Source organism: Pezoporus occidentalis, unplaced genomic scaffold (genome assembly GCF_034315485.1).
Source record: "Pezoporus occidentalis ecotype Australia unplaced genomic scaffold, CSIRO_AGI_Poc_V1 ctg140, whole genome shotgun sequence".
Taxonomy (NCBI): Eukaryota; Metazoa; Chordata; class Aves; order Psittaciformes; family Psittacidae; genus Pezoporus; species Pezoporus occidentalis.
In genome coordinates, this window is record NW_026913210.1 from 2,004,957 (window position 1) to 2,026,063 (window position 21,107).

Genomic DNA, 21,107 nt, shown 5'->3' on the forward strand with positions numbered 1-21,107 from the left:
TTGTTTCCCTCTTTTCCTTCCCTTGCTCTTCTGATTTTAATGCTAAGGAGGCGATCACTAACTGCCACCCTTTCCAGACAGGTAAGAAGTGCTATGCAGAGGAAAGGAAACTGGTTCCTTCAGCCTGCTTATCTGGTGGTCCAGCATCACAGCTTAGTCTGTCTTAGTCAAGGCAGCTTAGGCTGCCTGAATTACTTCTATTACCAAAGCCAACAAAACTCTTTCAGCAGCTCCTAGCAGATTCTGTCAACTTCTTCACCAAACATAGCCCTGATAGCCTCTTAACGCTGGAAAACTTCCTCCCATTGCTACCTCCCCTCTTGCTATTAGTGTTCATCTAGAGAGCTGCTGAGTGCCATACTGGTGGAGGCCTGGTACCCAGGGCAGTTTCCTCAAGACTCACCGCAAATATCTTGAGTGAGAAGCTGACATAGTCCTGCCAGGCAACACAGAGCACGTAAGGCAGATACAGTGTGAAATAGATAATGCCACCACAGGCAGCTGCCAGGTTGGCCCTGGAGAACATGGTGCTGATGAGAAAGCACTGGAGGATGGTCACAATGCCAAAGATCGAGAGGAAAACAAAGACCACACTTGGGTCGCTGTAAGGCAGCAGATTCCCCATCTGGAAGGAGAAAAACAGGTGCATCAGGATTTGAAAGGGCCCTCCAAAGTGACTCTAGTACAAGCAGGCCTGCAGAGCTGCTGCTCAGGGAGGCTGGGCTTGCTGCAATTTGCGCAGCAGCCTTCCCAGCAGTAGCACCTTTTCAAGAGCACTGAATCTACTACAAAACCCCTACTGTTTTCAGCCACCTAGCCATTTTTTGTTCCAAAACACTGTTCCCAGAAAACTGCTGGTCAATGCACAGTCTAACACACCAACTCCCCTGCAGCGTGCCAGTGCAGATCACTGCTTAGCAGGCTCTCAAGGCTCTAGATTCTGCCCCCACAGACCAGCCCAGCCAACTCACCTTGAGGATCAGCACCAGTAGGCCTGCACTCATCAGGAGAGGGATAAGGCTGCTAATGAACCAGCTTAGCCAAAGGATGCCATTGTCAAGTCCCATAATCCTCATCGTCTCCTTCAGCCGTGCTTCCTTCTCATACACAATACCCTTAATTATCACAGCCACTGAGTAGATCCAGGCTAAAGTCATGAAGAGAGGCATGGAGCGGCTCATGACACGCAGAAATCTGAGAAAAGGAAGGAAAGGGGCCAGGAACTGAGTGAGAAACATTACTGCAACTTCAGGTACCACTCAGGTCTAGCAGAGTATGTGACAGCTAAGGCTCCACTGCACAAAGGAGCACAGGACTCACTGTGAGGTGAGACTGATGCAGTAGAGCACATCACCACTCCAGAGTGGGAGCTGGAGTTGCAGCTCAGTAGAACAGAAGATACAAAGACCTGCTTTCCCTGGGGACTATTCTCAGTTGTTGCCTTTCCACTCTCTTGTGCCTAGGTCTCTGATTTTTTTCCCAGTGCTATTTTTGTCTCTATCAGGTTTGGGGATATGGCCACATCTCAGGAATGTATTCTGTATGTGAAAGTCCTGTATGGACAGGCTTCTCCTGAGAGGGACTCTGCAAGTCATTACATATTCTAAATCCTCCATTCAGGTGCCCTAGTTCCAGGAATTAGGAACACTAAAGAGATTGCTCCGCCACTGATAGTAAGGACATAAACATGCCTGAGGAGTGACAAAAGCCCATCCCTCCCAAGCCACAATCCTCCCGTGTGCCTTTGAGCATCCTGAATACGTACATGTCATCCACATAACATGGGTAGGGCATCTGCTGCACATAAACACCTGTTGTCTTCTCTGTGCCTGTCTGCACCCTGATGATGGCCTGTTCCACTACATCCTGCAGGTAGGCAAAGCCTCCCCAAACATAGCGCATGTCCTCAAAGGGGTCAGCACGGGGACCAGGATCCCAGTACCTGTAACAAGGGAACAAGAACTTCCCATTAGAAATCCTCTATCACCACATCCCCATGAGAAATTGTTCGTAAGTCAGGATGTCAGGACTCACCCATCCTTGATCTTGTTAGTCCTTTCCACATTATCAATGTCCATGCGTATCTTGTATTTCACATGTTGAGGGAGCTCTGTGCTGTTAGGAGCTATTTCAGAGAAGACTATGCCAGCCCAGAACCTCCTTTCATCCAGAAGCTCCAAGGACTTGTTTATAAGCCGGACTTCTGTGGCCACAGGCTCCAGTTTGTCCAAGTTGACACACTAAACAGGGACAGATTTGGAAGCACTTATGGAGTAAGTTACCAAACCAGAAGGTTCTTGACGGCCATCTGCCAGTCAAACATGTATCACTGAGAAATACCCCATCAGAGGTGACTTCTGGACAAGAGGTCAGGCAGCATTGCCATACTAGCTACAGGATCCCATCCAAGCATCTATTTCCATAGATAGTCTTATTTCCTCTGTTACCCACAAACTAGGTCTGATTCTGACAGTTTCTGTTTACACACATCTGCCAAGGCGATTAAATAACAAACAGAACAAATTTCATTATTCACTACGTCTTCCTCAGTTTTAAGCAGCTGCTAGGTTCACCACAGTCCTTAGCTAAAACCCCAGATTGAAATAGGAGCTGCTATACTGCCAAAGCAAGCAGCAGCTCTCAGTTGCCCTGTAACAATGGGGTAGGAAACCACATGAGATGCCAAAGTGAGAACTTCAATAACAAGGCCTACAGTCAGGTTCCTACATCTATATTTAGGCACATGAACAAATGATATTTTCTAATGAGCACTCAACCTTACAAAAGCCTGGTCATTTACAGAAAATCACAGAATCACTGAATGGTTTGGGTTGGAAGGGACCTTAAAGCTCATCCAGTTCCAGCCCCTGCCATGGGCAGGGACACCTTCCACTAGACCAGGTTGCTCCAAGCCCCGTCCAACCTGGCCTTGAACACTGCCAGAGATAGGGCAGCCACAGCTTCTCTGGGCAACCTGTGCCAGCATCTCACCACCCTCACAGGGAAGAACTTTCTCTTAATATTTCAATCTACATCTACCCTCTGTCAGTTTAAAGTCGTTCCCTCTTATCCTTTTGCTACCTGCACTTATAAAAAGTCCCTCTCTGGATTTCTTGCAGACCTCTTTTAGGGACTGAAAGGCTGCTATAAGACCCCCCCAGAATGGAGAGTGGACTGAGAAACTTCTATCTGGACTGAGGAACATTTCTTCCCTTTCCAGGAACATCCAACAGTGCAGGTGGAGACCAAGCCACTGCCTTCCTCAGCTCCTTGCCTGCATGAGCAGGATCTCACCTCCATGAAGCGAGAGATGGTCTGGATAGCCCGGTCTGTCTCATTGAAGGCATCTACCCAGGTATATGCTGAGCCATTTGCTGTCTCAAAGTCCTCCGGGTGGTTTGATAGGAACCAAGCAACATCCTCCACTGTCCAGTTGGAAGCAGGCAAGTGCAGGTCCCAGAGAGCTTTGCTCTTCAGCAACGTCTGCAGATATTTTGTTTTCAAAGGAGAAATAGCTGTTGAGAATTAATGTTTGACCCCCTCCCTCATTACGGAAACGAGCACTACAGGGGAAAATCCCTTTTATAAAGGTGCAGGGAGAGGCCATCTGAAATATCAGTGTGGTGGGAAACTTTCTTTTACCCTCCCATTGGAAAGGTTGTGCCTCCCTCAGCAAAGCACCCATCGGGTGTGCTTTGCAGGCTGGCTGGCTGGCTGACTCCAAGTCCTGCCACAGCTCTCTCAAGGAGAGGGCAGCAGAGAGCCATGCACAGCTCTGCAACCTGCACATGCAACCCAGGTCTTGTACCAGCAAAACAAGGAAGAGTGAGATGTGTGTATAGGAGAAACACATTCCACTGATGGTGGTTGCCAAGCTCTGCTCACTTCTCCAGAACAACCTCTGCTCCCGGCTGGGAGAAGGGCTGTGGCATGGCACCATCAACACTGGCTGAAGCAGCCCTAGTACAGCCGTGATGTCCTGCCTCTCTGGTGTTCTGTATGGGACAGTGCTTTTTTTCACCTGGTTTAATTGCTAGCTTCCTTAGGACTAGTGCCCCACTGCGTGTATGTGCAATACACCACACAAGTGCAGTCCAGGTAGAAGCACCTGGCACAGAAGCAGAAACCTGTCCGCTGGTTGGACAACATAAGGGCAGGAGAGGAGCATTAATTGTAAAGGTCACAGCTGAACTGAAATCAGGGAGGAAAAAAAAAAAAAGAAAAAAAAAAAAGCCTGCATAAGAAAGAAAACTAAAAAAACAAACCAATAAAACCAGGAACGGCTTTTCTGCCAGAACGAAGAATGAAGTGGGGACGTGAGGAGCTTCCACATGCTCTGCTGTTACCAGCAAACCAGAAAGCAATGGCTTATACACTTAGAGTAACAGCATCACTAACTGGGGAAACAGAACAGGCCAAGCTGGCAAAGGAGAATATGCAAGAGGAAAATCCAAGCAAACAGTGATCAGCTGCACTGTGCTCTCTTCACATCTCGTCTCTCAAGCTTGGCTCATGCTGCCACCCCCAGTAGAAAGGGGACCATGCCTCCAGAAAAGGGGCTCAGCCTCATCATGTGCAGTAGCAACAGTGAAGCTCCTTGACCTCAGACGTGTTGGCTTCACTGATGTTAGCAGCTGCATTAGTATCAAACTGGAAGTTTGCTTGCCAGAGATGGGCAACCAAACCACTTTTCTCTCGTACAGCAGGAAGTAATATGCCAAAAAGATTGCACAACCAAAAAGCTGGGAGGCGATGACGAGTCACCCAGCAGCACTGCAGCCTCGGTGACTAACAAACAGCAAAGGGCTGACCTGCCCTTGAAAGCAGCTACAAACAAGCAACTCTTATGTTTCAGCCTGTTCATGTACAAGTGATCTGTGCTGCATCTCGAAGCTGAACAGGACAGTGCCCTGGGAGCTGCTCAGGCATTGACAGTGAAGTACTCCTGCTTGTGTTAACTGCAATAGATGACAACAAATGAACCCCTGCTACTGCAGTACAGAGGAGACCAGTGCTGGAAGGATCAAGAATTAACTACCATACCCAGCAGGGTTAACAAGAAGCATAAAACACGAAAACAGAAAGGCCTAGAGCTCATTAAAAAAAAAAAAAAGAAGAAAAGTAGCAATATTCATTTTCAAAGGACAGGACTGCAAACCAGCATCCAAACCTTGACTCCCTGTCTGCACTCTCTGCAGCAAACTGTTCAATTTAGGGCTGGTGACCCCAGTTCTCACCTCCCTATGCTGGTATCTACAGAATTAACTTTCATAAAGCTAACAGAGAGACAGGAGTGATGAAAATGATGTCTCTGACCCTAGTGTTTGTCATGTTGATGGGAAAGTACAACAGAAGACAACTCAGCACAGCCTTACATTGAGTAAACAAGAAATGAACTTCAAGGTTTAAAAGACCTGGGGAGGTCTCTGTATAACAGCTGCACCAGGACACCCAACCAGCTGCTTTGCAGTGACAGCAGGAAAAGCTACAACCATTTCTGTTGTGTGATCCCTGTTTTACACTGCTGTGCTTCCAAAGACATCAGTACAGAGTGCAGGGATCCACACCTGAGAGTTGCACCTGAGGGAAGCAACAATGAGCTAAGCCACTTAAGCAGATAATGCCCTGTTAATGCAGGTCTAACACACGGCACAATGCTCCAGGGAGCCAACAGGCTAGCAGAAAGAGTATCAAATCTGAACAAGACCCCCAGCCCTTCTTCATGGTCTAATATGCACAGCACGTTATGAATCGATCAGCCGTAGGGTGATGTCTGCTCTTCTTCCATGAGCACCCAAGTATTACTAAATTAAGCGTACCATGCAACTCCAAATTAAGTTTTTACAAGATTTGTGCCAGATACTGCCAGGCACAGAGGTTCAGCTCTACCTAGCATGACAACCATTCAGTTCCTACTGCATCCAATAGGGCCTGAGGCCACCTGGCACCTTCCAGCATCTTATCTAGGTACATGAGCACGTGCTTTGCTGCTATCATGAGAGCATTGCTGTGGAGAGGTGCACAGCTCAGGAAGCTGAACATGTCAGCAACCCCACAGATCCCCAGTTTACAGAAATACCTCAAGCCGGATATTCATACCGCCTTAGGGTAACACTGTGGCAGAAGCAGCTCATTTCCCCACAGGAGCAGATATTAGCAGGTGTTGACATGCACTGCTCCTCTTTGCAGCTGGCTGTTACATTAAGGAAAGAATGCCAAGCATAATGCAATATTGGTACAATCACAACGTGTTTCACAAGGGATTCCATCCATACTATTTATCTGCCCGGCTCAGCAGTGAAGCATCATCTAAAATAAATATTTCATCAGTTATTGCAGAGGATGACAGTGGTGGTTCTGGCAAGGACAGCATACTGACCCGAATGAGATCCATTTCCTGACTACTTTCCATAAACGTCCAAATCTTGGGGCTTATCTCCTCCCACATCCCCCCGAGGTCACGAAACACACCCAGCTCCTGGAATGTCCTGTTCACCTGTCGGCAAAGAGGAGAAGAAGGTTATTTCCAAGAGCTGTTAGAGATCCACAGTAGGCTGAGAGGGTGCATTGACCTGTCAAGCGAAGTACTCATTGTTGCTTACATTCAAACAGCAGTTCAGCTTCTGCAAGGACCAGAGTAGGGAAAATCAAGTGCACTTGTAAGAAAAACAGCAACAGGGAGTGTAGATGCCTGTGGCTTAAGCACTGCATTTCAAGCCTTTGTGGCGAATGACTCTGCGTTGGAGATGAAGGGCACACAGAAGCAGCCATTCCCCATGTGCTAGAAGAGTCTCCTTGAGGGAGCTTGTGGAATTAGATAGCACATTAGGTAAACCACAATTAGAAATTATTGAGGATCTACTGACCAGCCTGCAGTGGAGCAGAGGAAGAACACTGAAGGCCTATCAAGGTCTTTACCACTCCTATATCCTACATCGGAGATGCAAAGCGTAATTAAAAGGCACAACCAGGAAAGGTTCTAGCCAACTCTAGAAGAGTTCGACCTGGCCTTTTCTCCTTGAGCCTTCCAACACCAAGTGCATGGGAGATGAGAGACTAGGGAGGCTGTGCTTTGCAGGCAATCCTTTCTAGGCTTGTGTCTGGGCCCAATTTAACTAGTGCAGCTTAGCCAGAGAACATACCTCATTCTACATATCAGAGGATAAAGCTAGAGTTACCTCAGTCATGACCTTCCTTACAGCTGGTGTGTCTGGAGTGTACAAGATCTTCCCAATCAGCAAGGGTTTCAAAGCCCTCCAGATAATCCTGGAAAGCGGGCTGGATTCCAGGTTCTTCATCAGCTCATTGCAGTATGGTGCTGAGGAGGAGAGGACAAAGGTGAATGGCTGAACAGCATGGTGACAACTGCAGAAGGCATATGACCCATTTGTGTGGGCTTCAAGGACAACCACAGCTGACAGCACAGCATTTGTCAGACAACAGAACCCCTCCTCTACTGCAAAGCTCCACAAAAAGCCCCTTTTTTCAGTACAAGCCTCCACAGTCTGCCACAAAGACATGGAGCACTCCAGTAGCCTCCAGCATTAAGAGCCACATTGCTGGCTCTGCACCACTCCCACAGCCCCACTGCATGGCATGAACAAAATTTGTCCAGAAAAGAACAGATTTCCAAAGGTTGCACATGCCTGTGCTCCCTCTGCCCTCGAAGGAGGTCAACTGCGCATCCTTCTGTGGACTCTGCACAAAGCCCTGGGAAATCCCTTGCACGTAGATATTCTTTCTGGCCGTAAGGGCATGTGCAGAAGGCACCATGGGTGTGCCTTTCTGAAACAGCAGAAGGTATGCTGTCCCTTAGGACCACCTGATTTCATCTGTGGAACTCTGGGAAACACTAGTGATGAAAACCACAAAGTAGATGGGACCTTAGGTCATGCCACAGTGACACTTACTTGTGGAGTTATCATAGAAGTTAGTTACATCATCTTCAGTGCCGTTGCCTCCAAACAGTGCTTTGTAATTGTTATCTTCATACCAGTTGAGAGATTTAATTTTGAGCCCTCCACCTTCGGGATGGCCGCACACAATGCGTGACACAGCCTGGTAGATCTGTGTAGAGGAGTTTGAGGCATTCACATTGGTCAGGAACATCACCTCTTGCCTCATGTCACTCCAGCTCTTCATGTTCAGCAACTGGAGGGGGAGGCAGGAGAAGAGTGGAAACAGGTATAGGAATAGGATCAGCAAAAGGAGATCCTGCCACTTTATTTCAAATCACACATCTGTTTTTGAACAGAGGAGAATCAGAGTTGTAGAGTCATAGAATAGTTAGGGTTGGAATGGACCTTAAGTTCATCTAGATCTTAATCACCTTGAACATAACATCAACAGTATAGACCAGGAAAAACACATTTTTCCCTGCCACAGTGGGAGAATACAGAGGGAAGGAAGTCTATTCTGTGCAAGCAAGCATAAGGAATGTGCCCTTACAAAGCTCTTTACTCTCAAGATTCCTCCTCCAGTGCTGTGTATGGTTCCTGCCCTCTCACGTGGAAGCTGCTTCTCCTCCCAGTTGCTCAACAGCTCACATTCCAGTGCAACCCCCTTCACGCCAAGTGCGGTGGGGTGTATTGAGTCAGAAGATGGAGGAAGGAACAACATGAAGTGAGTGCAGCCCATGGGACATAGGCCGGATGAGCTGCAGGCCACAGCAGTGTCACCTGGCATAATTCCACCAGGGTCAGCAAGCCTCCACTGATTTACACCAGGCAGCCAGTTTGACCTCCTAGACTGGTATTGCTTGTCCCTGCTTCAGCACCTCCCTGCCCCATTGACAACAGCATTCCCAGTAAACCCATGAAAACAAGCGCAGCCGCAGCCTGGAGCCTAATCACAGCATGAGCTGTGGACACAGCTAGACATAGCAAGGAGCCTTCTCTTAGCCAACTGGCCCGACACCAGGCTCATCTGTCTGGCATAAGCACCTACCTGCAATGAGCCATAAACAAAAGGACCAGGTTCTCAGCCTGAGACACTCACTGCATTAGTGTTGCCATAGTCAGAGATGTGGCCAAGTTCAGCATAAGGGAAAGAGCAGTGCACCTTTATGCTCACTGGCTTCATGGTACACTCAAGCATCTCTGCTTGGAGATGTAAGAACATCAGCACAGGTGTGCCCATACAGACTAGAAGTCTGTTTATCTCAGTAATCTCTGTGATGGTGACAATAAGTGGATGGTAGTAAAAAAACAAGGCAAGGGCAAAATATAGGATAATTCTCTCAAGTAACCTTCCAGATGCTATTTATTTTCAGCTTGGGGAAATTGTATTTCCTAACCCTCAATGAATTTATTCCATGGTAAACTCCTAGAGTTCTGAACATCCACAAGTATTTAACACCAAACACATTCACTGGAAAGAACCTCCTCTCCCCTGTCCTTAACTTGGCTTTGCTTATGCTCAGGCTCCATTTGTTGCCATGTTTTTTGCACTGGAAGAGATAGGGAACCTTCAATCCCTACCTCTTTTTTGCTGGGCCACTCAACTCTTTAGACCTCTGTGACATTCCCAACTCATCTATTTTCCAAGCTAACAAGTCCCAGCCTACCCCCTTGCTCCTTGTGTGAAAGTCTTGCTACTTCTAAATGTCCTAATTGCCCTTCTCTGAACTTTTTCCAGTTCTGCTACCCCTTTCTGGGCAGGAAGGACCTACATCTGTATTCTGTATTAGACCAGTAATCCACAGCTTTATATAGTAACATGGTAACATCTTACAGCTGCTTCTCTCTCTTTTTAAATCTTTTCTAGGATTTGACTAGATTCCTTGACTGCTACTGAAATACCAGGTGACATTAACTTGGATGTCCTTGCTGTGCTGCCCAGAACAGCAACATGCACTAAAAAAGGCAGGCAGAGCTGCTGTGACACCTATTTGTAACTGCTCATCAGCTGCATCTCAGAAACAACTTCAGATGCTGTGGCCCAACCGCCCCATTTTCAGAGACAGTAACAGAGTCAGTCCAAAGCCATCTGCCAGTTTTGCTCACTGTGTATTAGTTTCGTCACATTTGTTTAAAGAAAATGCAGATAATTGAAGTCTATGACAAAGCCAGCCAGCAACAACGCAGAAAGCGACTTTGTGCTGGAACAACTCAATACAAATTCATCTAAAGAAAGCATGCCCAGAACCTTACACTGGAAGGCAAACCTGGCCCTTCGTGTTCTTCTGTGCATGCTTTAGATGTGCCAGCACCTGGACAGAAATTCTGGATGCTGAACAGCAGCCACTATGTGTCACACGGGGCACCTCTATTTTTAGCTGCCTGAAAACACATGACACATTGATATGGTAGAAGACAGCTGTAAGAACAGCTAAAGCTTGGGGATTCAGTATGTTTGTCCAGAGTGACTGCTTCAAGTGTACTTTCGTCTCCTCATTACACGCTGCTGTCTTTGTCTGAACCCTGGTGCCACTCAATCTGGTTCCACAGGTTCAGGGTGACTGACAGGATACCAGCTTCATGGGATGTGAATGAAAACAAAAATAATGTCACAACAGCTTTTGCTCATTACATATGCTCACGTGGATATTTGGAATTGATGATTCGACACCCAAAAGGCCAAGGCTGCATTTCAGATGTGACAGTTTTGAGTGTTCAATTCAAAGGGAGGCCTTGGGGAGTTTTTGGTACCTCAGGTAAAATTTTCCACAGCAGAAAGTCAACTGCTTTAGCTGAAGTACTGTAATCTCCCTAGCATGAGCAAAGGCACACAAATAGGAAGCGTAGCTAATTCCCATGAAAGTATGAGGTATTAATCATCTTGCAGATGATACTTGCAGAGGGACTGCATTATCAAATACATTTTTTACACATAATTTTAAAACAGTTTGAGCAGAGAGCTTTGTTTCATCTTTGGCACCAGCTATTCCAACTGACATGCAGAGATACTGGAAGCAAGTATCTCATGTTTGAAGGGTTACTGAGCTGTTTCTCTCCAACATCAGACCTGGCTTTGGGTTTCTTAATAGTTGCTCTTGCTCTCACCACTTAAAACTGCTCTCTTAGGTTGATTTAAAGAGCCCAGGGACACAGATTAAATCAATTCCAGTACTCAGAGACAAGCATTTTGTTCAAACCATTCTCTAATTAAAATTAGAGCTAGAAAGGCTCCCAGACATGTCACAAACAATAGTTCTCTCCACCCCCTCAAGCTGCTGCCCTTTGCAACAAGGGAGCAAGTCCCTCCTTTTCACACAGAAATCGGCCTGCCAGACAATGAGAAGTAACTTTCGGTCAAGCCATCTGGAGCCGCTCACGCGGTATAGAGAGGAAAATAGCTGCCTTTGTTTGCACAGCAATAGGGCAGAATAAAAGGTAGCCCTACCCTAAACAGCTGCCAAGCAAAAGGCACGTTACCCTGCGACGCTTTCGGCCACATCAGCAAACTGAGTATCACATGGTTTCAATTATTTTTATCCTAGACGAGAAAAAAAGGCGAGCTGAAGTGACGCAACGGGAAACAACTTAGTCAAACTCCGAACGGCAGCCTCCCTGCTAGCAGCGAGAGCCCTGCCACGGCCTTAACCGAAGCTGATCCTGGAATCGTCTTAGTTTCACTGTAAATGGGACCCGGCGGCAGGTTGTGGGACTGGGGAGGGATGCGTGCCAGGAATTGTTGGCTGGCACGGCGCTGGCTCCCGGCAGCTGCCCCTCCGTGGGAGTGGAGCGTAGGCTAACCTGAAGTGACCCGCTCTGGTGCTCGCTCCCAGGGGTTACTGCCGTTCATCGCGCTCGGCTCCCTTCCTCTGCCGCAAACGCGGAAGACGGGAGATGGGGGGGAGGAGGAGGCGACGGCAGCCTTGTTTAGTTTAGATGGCTGCGATTTCTGCTTCAAGGCAGAAAATGTTTTTGCCTGGTAGTAGCACTTCAAAGTCAGAGCCAGCCAAAAAGCAACTAAGATAAATTGCTGGCTCAAGCGCCCTCTCCCTCCCCCCCAAGATTTGGACTGTTAATTCATGCTAGGCCCTCAGGGCTTCTTCTGAATCCATCCTTTCACCTGCAAAAACAAATGCTTGCAGTCTCTATAATGTCACTTTGCCTCTGTAAACCGCTATGATGCTTTTATCTCAACCGGGGTCGTGATGCCATTGCGCTGAGTGCCTCACAAAGACTGGAAAACAATCTCTGCCCTAAAAAGCTGGTCAGACAAAGAGCGAACAGTAGCCCATAGGTACTAATTTAGATTAGAACAGCCATAACATCACTTCTGTATGCTGTACCATCACCACATCCAAAAAGCAGTACCTACAACCAAGTAACAACCCTGACACGGCTGGCAACTGAATGAAAAAATAGAAAGGACGCAAACCTCACATGCAGTTTGCAAGGCACTGCTAGACAGCACATGTATTGCAAGCCCAACAGCTGTGCTGCTGCTGCTGAGAAGCCAAAACCCACAGAAAACGTATTAATTTCTGCTTCTCTCTTGAGGACCCAAATCTTTAGCCACACATCTGATAAACTCCTATGGCGTTTGTGAGGGAAAGTGCCAGGGGGCTGGCAAAGTGCATGCTGCCTCTACTGACACAGAGAATGGCTGCAGGATGGGGGGAGCTCCAAAACAAACAAGGGATTTGACTTTTGAGTTGCACCAAGGAGACTCATGCTTGTACTCAATTTGCAGGTTAAGACAGCAACCAAGGTGATGTGTTCACCTGACATGAAGTCACTTCTTACCTCTTTAACAAGCTTCCGAAGGCTGTCTCTCAGAGCTTCCACTGTTTCTGACAGGTCCCACAATGATGAATTGAAAGAAAGTCTCTGCAGAAAGAGAGAAAAGGAAACTAGAAGTTGCTGCAGGGCACAAAGAAATTAAACTCTTGTAAGCATTCTTGTAAAGAAGAGTAGTAAGGACCATTCACACAGCAAAGTGCTTGATGGGAAAGACTGAGCTGGCTTTCTCTGCAACCTTGAGCTTACAATACTGTGGCCTTCAGCACCCCACCATGTGATGGGGACATCCCTTTCCTTCCTCACAGGTTTATGTACACAGATGGTATAACCAGAATCATCCCAATATAATGCTAAATGCATGCATGTACACTTACAGTGCAAAGGATGGCTTGCATTCCAGGTCACAAAACAAGCTCAGCCTGGAGGACAGCATGTGGACAGACTGAAATCCTGCAGGTCAGTGCTAAAAAGTGAATGCAAAGTCTATAGAAGGGAGGAAAAGGCCAGTTGGTAGACACAGGCTTTTAGCGGGACTCAACAAATACCAGCTCAGATACAGAGGACGCCTGCTGCAGTGTTTGTCATCTTCATCACTCAAGTCCTCCCATCCAGCCTGGATGGTTTTTATCTAAACTAAGGATGTATTTTAAAACAACCAGCTTCCATGAAACAGCTGACACTCGCGATCACTACAAGAGCAAGACTGACAGGGTTTCCGAAAGTCGAAAACACAGTTTTCAACAAAATACTTGCTCTAGCAGAGAGTCACACTGAAGACGGAACTCCTTGTTTCCAGTTGCTCTACATGTAACTGTTGGGCCTGGGTTTTGGTCTGTGGGGTTCTTTTCCCTGTCTTTTCACACACCTGGATTATCTTTCACGGGAACTATTTGGACACGACCCATGTCTCAAGGGAATAAAGATTAAAATAATTTCCTAAGATTTCACATTAGCAGCTACACATTGCAGCATCTGAAAGCATGCTAAAGTTAGAGCATTGTGACACACAGAGGAACAGCCAAGGCCCTTCATTTTAGCACACATCTTTTGGGCTGAAGCTTTCAATTTTCACATCTTTCTTTGGGTAATTTGTGGAAGCAAATTCTGGAGGCTTTCACTTATTCCAGTTGATTTACTGGAGGGTGGTAAGACCTGATCAGTGCCAGATGGTGTAAACAGGCACTGCTCCACTGATCTGCTTGGGGCATTTAAGACCCAGCTAACTTTTCGGAGTGCACAGTTAGTGCCTGCTCCAAAGACAGCTGCAAATTCAGGCAGGGTTTCTCTGACCTCTGTGGATTTCTACTAAACACAGTCCTTATAATTCAGATAAATAAAGACACATCATTAGGGCCAAAAGAAAAGCAATTCAAACTCCTCGCAGGTTAAGACCTTCAGGACGTATTTAAAGAAATATAGTCAGAAAACATGAAAGCTACACAGGTGAACTACCACTTTAGCAACATGATGAGGCAGAAACTCCTAGATTCATGCCTAACAGTAAGACGTGCTCGTTCACCTCCATATACCTCATCAAGCTCTATACAGATTTGTGTTGTTCACTGTATTTGGAATTGATTCAGGAACAGAGTGGATGAGAAAGATTTTTCTGATGATACTAGTTGGCTCAGAACAGTGAAAAGTTGAAAGCCAACTGCAAAGGATTAATGAAATGCCTCATGCTAGCACACTGTTATAAATTATTCCATATATTATATGAAATTCAGTGCTGCAAAGTACAGTACATTGGAAGAAGACAGTTCTACTTTAAGATACCCTTTGATGGCTCTGACCAGCAAAGTACCATCAGGTGGCACTACCACTCAGAAGGATATCTCTTAGACTTACAATGATAAGACAGCTCAACATCAATATAAATCAACAGTGCAATCCTGGTTCTGAAGTACTATGTGCAATTTTGGGTGCTCCGTCTCTGAAGGAGCACAAGTACAGAAAAAGGTCACAAGTATGATGTAGGGTAAGAATGGCTTCTGAAGGAAGAACAACAAACTACTGTTCTTCCAATAGAACCTGTAAGGACAAATAGAAGTTATGACAGAGGTCTGTGGAATTACAAGTGGGATGTGGGATGGGAACAGGAGACAATTACTCACTGTGCCTCATCATACAGTACTAGAAGGCTTCCAGTGAAAAGATCGGTTTAAAACAAACCGAAGAACTTGCTGCACACAGAACTTGGTCAAAATGGAGACATTCAGTAGATACTGTGCAATGCTGAAGGTACCGAAAGTTAATGTGGGTTTGAGAAAGGCTTAAAAGAATTCATTAAAGAAACAGGAGCTTACCAGGTGCTATTGAACACCAAGTTCCCAGCAATAGCTGAGTAAGTCTCAGTTGCAAACTGCTGAAGAATAGGACATTAAGTTGAGAAAATGTTATTATACGCTTGCCCCATGGCTGGATTCTTTTACATGTCTCATTATGCAACACTGCTGCACTAGCGCTCAGGGGACGCTCAGCTGAACAGGACTTTAGTCTGGCCCACTGTGCAAGTCTTAGGTGATTCACAGACCTTGCAAACCTTACACTGAATTGTGAGGAGAACCCACCTATCCTTTCACATCCCACCATCCTGATCTTTCTCCCCTAACAAATTCACAGTGCTCCAAGTTCATTTCTCATCAGAACTTGCAATGATCCCATTGCTCTGGAGGGAGTTTTGCTTTCGTTACCACCACCCTTTGCACCCTAAAGCCCACTCAAGGAGCCTCTCAAATCATATCTCCAGAGACAATGACAAAAATCAGTCACAAGTGGCCAGTCCTCTTTGAACAGATGAGCATGTTATGAATGTCCCTGGAAAATAACTTTGCAGTGGCTTATCAAGTAAAGTAGTTCATTACATTCATAAGAGTCCTCCAGATTCCAGACAGCTCCATCTTGGTCCCACTGTGAGAGTGTCATTAGTAGGTGTCTGCACTACATCAGGGTTTTGCGTATGGGACCGCAGGGAGTGGGATATAGATGGACTGTGACTAATTTTCCAATGTAGTGCTGCAAAAAAACCCATCATCTGCCCTTTCCAGTCACGCTGTGGAAAGACAAAGCTGTAGCAGGTTTTGAACAGAAGTGCCCCATACAATTACTGTGTTAGTGGCTGGCATCATAATCTCTTGAGCTACAGATTGCAGAGAGTGTACCCTGTACATGCATGCTACAAGACTCAAAACAGAGACAAATACTTGAGATGTCTAGAGTTGACTGCACAATCAAGAGGAGCCTTGAATAAGTCCACCTATCAGCTCCTAGCTAGAAGGGATGAACAACTCTATTTCTTTAACGTGCAGGAGTGTGTTTCTTTAACATGCATGTGTTTCAAGTGTTGAGAGGTCACAATAAAATTCAGCCAATGTCTGCATAATACAGCTAACTGTTTTTGCTTAATAAGAACACTGTGTCATGTTTGCTTTGAAAGAATTATTACAACTTTGTACTGATCTCAGCAGAAACTTTACACTGGACTTTGCAGAAAAAAAATCATGTGCTTTAAAGCCTCTGCTTTTGTTTCCCGGGAGTCAAAGTCCTGAAGTACAGCTGCTTAAAAGCATGACATCATTCTGCCTGACTGAAAACACTCTCAAAAAAGCAAGGAAAGCCACAAGTTCAGTTGCAGCATATTTACATTAAGAGACCTTTTCTAAAGCTGTTTTTCAACTGGAATGCGTTTATTATTCAATGCTTAGTTCATGCTAACCATATCACAAAATACCACCTGTATTACAAAGGAATAAAAAAACAATCAGATTTTCATGAGCTCATCCACACTCCTTCTAGGACCATTACAGTACACAAGCCACAACATATTTATGACTTATTTCAGACCCACACCACTGGAAGTGAGTGCAGCAAAGGCCTTATTAGGCAGCACTGCAGAAATGAAATCCCATAGGACCAATCTGAACTGTCTTTGTTATTTAACCTTCCCCACAAATAATTTTGTAGAGGCAAAGCTGTCCCATAGACAGGTCTTATTATGATATGAGACAGTCCCCACCCATCACAACACCAATTCAGTGGCACACCTCTGATTTATTGCCGCTGCTCTTGCTAACCGTAGGTGCCTGTAACCTTTTGCAAACTGTGTAGCTCTTCCATGGGATAACTGCTGGCCTAGCACAGGAAGAATGCGAGAAGGAAACTAGTGTGCATGCAATCAGAGGTACTGTTTCACTGTTGCTCTCAAACCAGCTTCTCCTGCCTCACTGAGTACACCTGGTGCAAGGTAAATCTCAAGAAGATGTGTCCACGGGGGGGGGGGGGGGGGTGCTGTACAAGATGTCCTATGCCCTGCAGTACTCATTCTTGGCCAAAAAGCTTCAGAGAATGGATGAAGGTTGTTCTGGGTCTTGGAAAAGCAAATTTGACTTTTCTAGACACTTGTTGCTTCTAATGGAGTGAATACTCAGTCAGTAAGAAAAGCTGATCCTCTGCATTGGTGCCCTGTGATCACTCCTGGACATTCTGCTGGATTTTGATCTAAACAGCCTGTCCCAAATATGCTCTTACATAAAAAGGAATAAGGAAACACACTTTAAACACCCTATCATGCCTCTACGTGCTTGGCTTTGTTTTCTCATCCTACACAACTAAACTGAAGTCAGACAGAGAATTGGTGGCAGAGCTAGAAATCCCTGCAGAAAATTTTAATCAGAATTCTTTCTTTGTATTAACTGTTCTATAGCACTTTGGGTAACACTCAAGCTGTTTCGGATAGAATTGATGAACAGGTATGTAAAGAAAAGTGTTTATTTTTTTTGCTTTTCTTTTGAAAAAAAAAAATCCGTAACAGTGCCATGACATTTACAGTTTGTGTATTTCACCATGAATACATTTTAATTTCCTTTTTCAAACTGTGCTCCATCTGTAATATGCTAATAATTACTGTTTTGTTGTAAATTACCTAGAACACTTACAGCTTCCCTCAGGCTGCAAACGCACACGCTGGCAGAAGCTGATTCTGACATCAGGGTCTCAGCCCACACACACACACACACGTGTGTTGACCACTGGGCTCAGTCGTCCCTTATCCTTCCCTTAATGTTTCAGCACAAATGTTTGTGTAAGCACACAATCAGGTCAAGTCACTTCTAATCCGGATCAATTCCATGATGTAATGTCCTGCGTCGTCTTGCAGAGGGGACAACAAATGGGAATGCACAGGGGCAGGAACAAGCAGGTGGATGCTGGCCTGGGTCTTCTGGATTAAGATAGTTCAAGAAACTACAGCTGCTCTACTGTCCCAGTGGCAAAACCTCCTGTATTACTATTTAAGCCTTTGGGGCTGAATTTACACAGTTATTGCACACAGTTGCAAGTCCTGGTCACCCTAATTGTACTGACCTAATCGTATTAATATGCTGCCTCTTCATAAATCACAGAATGCTGCAGCCAGTGGAGTCCAGATCCTATTACATGAGCAAAACAAAAAGCCTCTGAATTGCTGTACACCTGGATTTAATTTGGTCCTTACTTTCACTCACCAAAATATGCCATACTGTGAAGTATATCAAGGGGATTAAGCAAAAAAATTAAGACAAATTTCTGGGCAAATTGTTGGCACTGGTTTACAGGCTCTGTAGTAGATACGGTATATGCTATCTTCAGTGTGCATGTCCAAGATTTGACCCATAGTGCCTTTAACAATGAACTATGTCAAAAGCCTCCTTTGTTCATGAGCGAAATGTTCTCTCTTTGTTGAAAGACATTACTGCAGGTCAAGGCACTTCTTTGCTTTTAAAAACACTAAGTTACAAATGTGCTGGTCATGATACTAGATTTAATTTATGCATTTTGCCTAGCTACATTGAAGGCAGTTAGGTTTTATTTCACTCACTGATGCATTACAGAAGCTTACCTAGAGGGTAGCCCGTGACATTTTCCTGAGGAGAACCGTGAACCTTTACAAGGTGTACAAAACACAGCAGGTTTAGAACTCCTGGCTTCTGGACTCAGCTTTTTTTCCCTCTGAGCCCAAAATCATGAGCCAGCTTCTCAGAAGGCCCCTAGATTTGCACAGAAGGTCTTGATCTACTTCGCTGTTGCTAAGTGGCACGGGGTAGCTGCTGTCTTCTTTCACCAACAAACAATATAGATATAAACACAGATACACTCAGTACCTGCTTGTCATCTAAATTGTAGGGGTTGCCACAAATGAAAAAAGACAGACTGAGCTTCCAGAGAGCCCAGAGTACCACTGCTGAGTGGTACTATTTTACTTGTGGCTATTTTCACCTCTTCAAACCCCAGAATTCTAGCATCTCTAAATATTTAAAATAAATGTGTACATCTAACTGAACACAACAAACTGCTTATAAACATTCCTTTTCAATCAGCCTATCTTTGTTATGGGGACAATTTTAGCACTGTTACCTCATCTCTTAACACTTATGATTATCTTGCTCTTCCAGCAGAAAAGAAAAGATACAGATGGAGGACATGTGGAAGACAGAAGATGAGCTGTGGAGAGAAGTAACTGACCACTATGTACTGCGCAGAAGAGTAATATGATTCCAGTATTTGATAATGACCCTCTTTGACTGGGGACAAAGCCAAGCATGTGGTACATGACTTTCTGTCCTGAAAGGCTCATCAAATCTGGAAACTCACACAGCCAAAGTGTTTATTTCTTCCACAGCAGACAACAGAGTGTTTGTTTTAGAGGGTAACAGAGTGGGTTCTGTGGTTCCTTCTTCTCTGCTGATATTTCCAGCACTAACTTCCTTGAACTTTTGTATTTTACCAGATACTGCAGACATATAACAAAGCATCACTGGGGTTTCCTAGATAAACAGCTAAATCTGCTCCAGTCATCCCTAAATAATGTATTTTCATTAAGTTCAATGAATTATTGCTCCAAAACCCATTCAATCGGTCAATCTTTGAAACTGGACTTTAGAACTTCAGCCTTCTTTTATGAATTGAATACACTGAAAGATTGTGGCTAAAAAATTCTGCACTCAGTGGACCCATCATAAGGGCAGAGGGTTCATTCCAGCCAAGACACAACATCTGACCTAAACACAGGCACAGCCAAGAGGCTGTTTGTTGCTACTCAGCATAAATATGTTTCTTGACAAACTGAATTGCAGACCACATACATTTATGCTCTGCAAGTACTATACTACAACAGGAAGGGCAGGAATGACAGGAAGAAGCAATGTTGTTCATGCTGCAGTGATAAAGACAATCTTTCTTCTTTCTTACTGGCAATGAACAGTTCACTCTCGAAATGCAGGGATGAATTCCTAGACTGAAAGCTCTAGAAAATGTCACTGTGTCAACAATAGCTCCTCACAGGTGGGACACGTGGACTCACCTGAAGGGGCTTCAGAGGATTCAGGTTAGCACGGAAGGCTTGTTCGGCTGCATGGAGTTTTTCCTTTGGCAAGGTGCAAATGTAGGCTTCAGAGTCCATGGCCACCGTCTGATTTTGGATTGTAAGAAATTCAGACAGTGCTGATCTATTACAGAGATCTCGCAGTTGCATTCGGTAACCGGATAAGAGGACCTGGAAAAGTGGAGAAATCATGTAAGTCTCCCTGTGTGTAAGATCCAATAGCACAAAATTGGTTATCTCCTAGAAAAAACTAACCATTCATAACCTTTCCAGATAAAAGTAAGAGGGCATTCTTCCCTACAGGTTTTGCAGCCCTGACCCATGCACAACCCAATTCCAAGAAAAAACACGTTTCCCTGATGGGTATACAGGGGAGAAGTCCTGTGGGGAGGTGGGTCTGTCTCCACTTCTCTACAAACCTGCACAGAGCAGCAGTGATTCTGTTCCTCACAACAGCCATTTCCTCCAACCAAGGGTACAGACATTGCCTAACTTTCAGTCTCCTGGGAACTGAGCCACAGAGACAAAACAAGGCTTGTGACCAAACACACGTCTGACAAATGTATGTGAAGGGCAAAAGACCTATGTCCAAACTCTGTAGATGTATCTGCCCGCCACATTTTCTGTGCTGTTCTGAATCGGGATCACCTTCTGCTTTCCTCTAAATTACCTCTTTACTCAGTGCTGAGAGAAACATTTTGCAGTGTTTCATAGCAGATAATGTACCAGTGGAAAAGGAAAAAAAAAAAAAGAAATTGTCTCTTTTTCATCATAGAACTGAATAGGATCGATCTGCATCTCAGAGGAGTTCACAGTTCCTGAAAAGCCTGAAAATTTTCTCATCTTTCAGAAACAAAAGGGCATCAACAGTCCGGGGCGGGGGAATGCACTATATTCAGAAAACAAGCAGATGGAACGATTAGGAGAAGGAAGAGATTTATAATGCAATACTTGTGCAAACCTTTAACTTTAGTCTGCATCCATATGCCAAAAATAGGATGTTTCCATGCTGCAAACTCAGCTGAATAAATGAGATAGATAGCTCTCATATCAAAAAG

General features: G+C 45.2%; 1 protein-coding gene across 4 annotated transcripts in view; it reads right to left on the bottom strand.

Annotated features, from left to right (window-relative positions):
* ABCA1 (ATP binding cassette subfamily A member 1) overlaps positions 1–21,107 on the bottom strand; it is a 97,526-nt gene that overhangs the window by 27,453 nt on the left and 48,966 nt on the right. For all 4 annotated transcript variants that reach the window (XM_062609809.1, XM_062609805.1, XM_062609806.1 and 1 more), the window contains 10 exons: positions 20,029–20,220; positions 12,696–12,779; positions 7,911–8,151; positions 7,179–7,318; positions 6,380–6,496; positions 3,295–3,483; positions 2,035–2,240; positions 1,766–1,942; positions 972–1,194; positions 404–625 (listed from right to left, as the gene is read on the bottom strand). In XM_062609809.1, the coding sequence (XP_062465793.1) occupies positions 404–625; positions 972–1,194; positions 1,766–1,942; positions 2,035–2,240; positions 3,295–3,483; positions 6,380–6,496; positions 7,179–7,318; positions 7,911–8,151; positions 12,696–12,779; positions 20,029–20,220 (1,791 nt within the window). The remainder of the gene's footprint in view (positions 1–403; positions 626–971; positions 1,195–1,765; positions 1,943–2,034; positions 2,241–3,294; positions 3,484–6,379; positions 6,497–7,178; positions 7,319–7,910; positions 8,152–12,695; positions 12,780–20,028; positions 20,221–21,107) is intronic.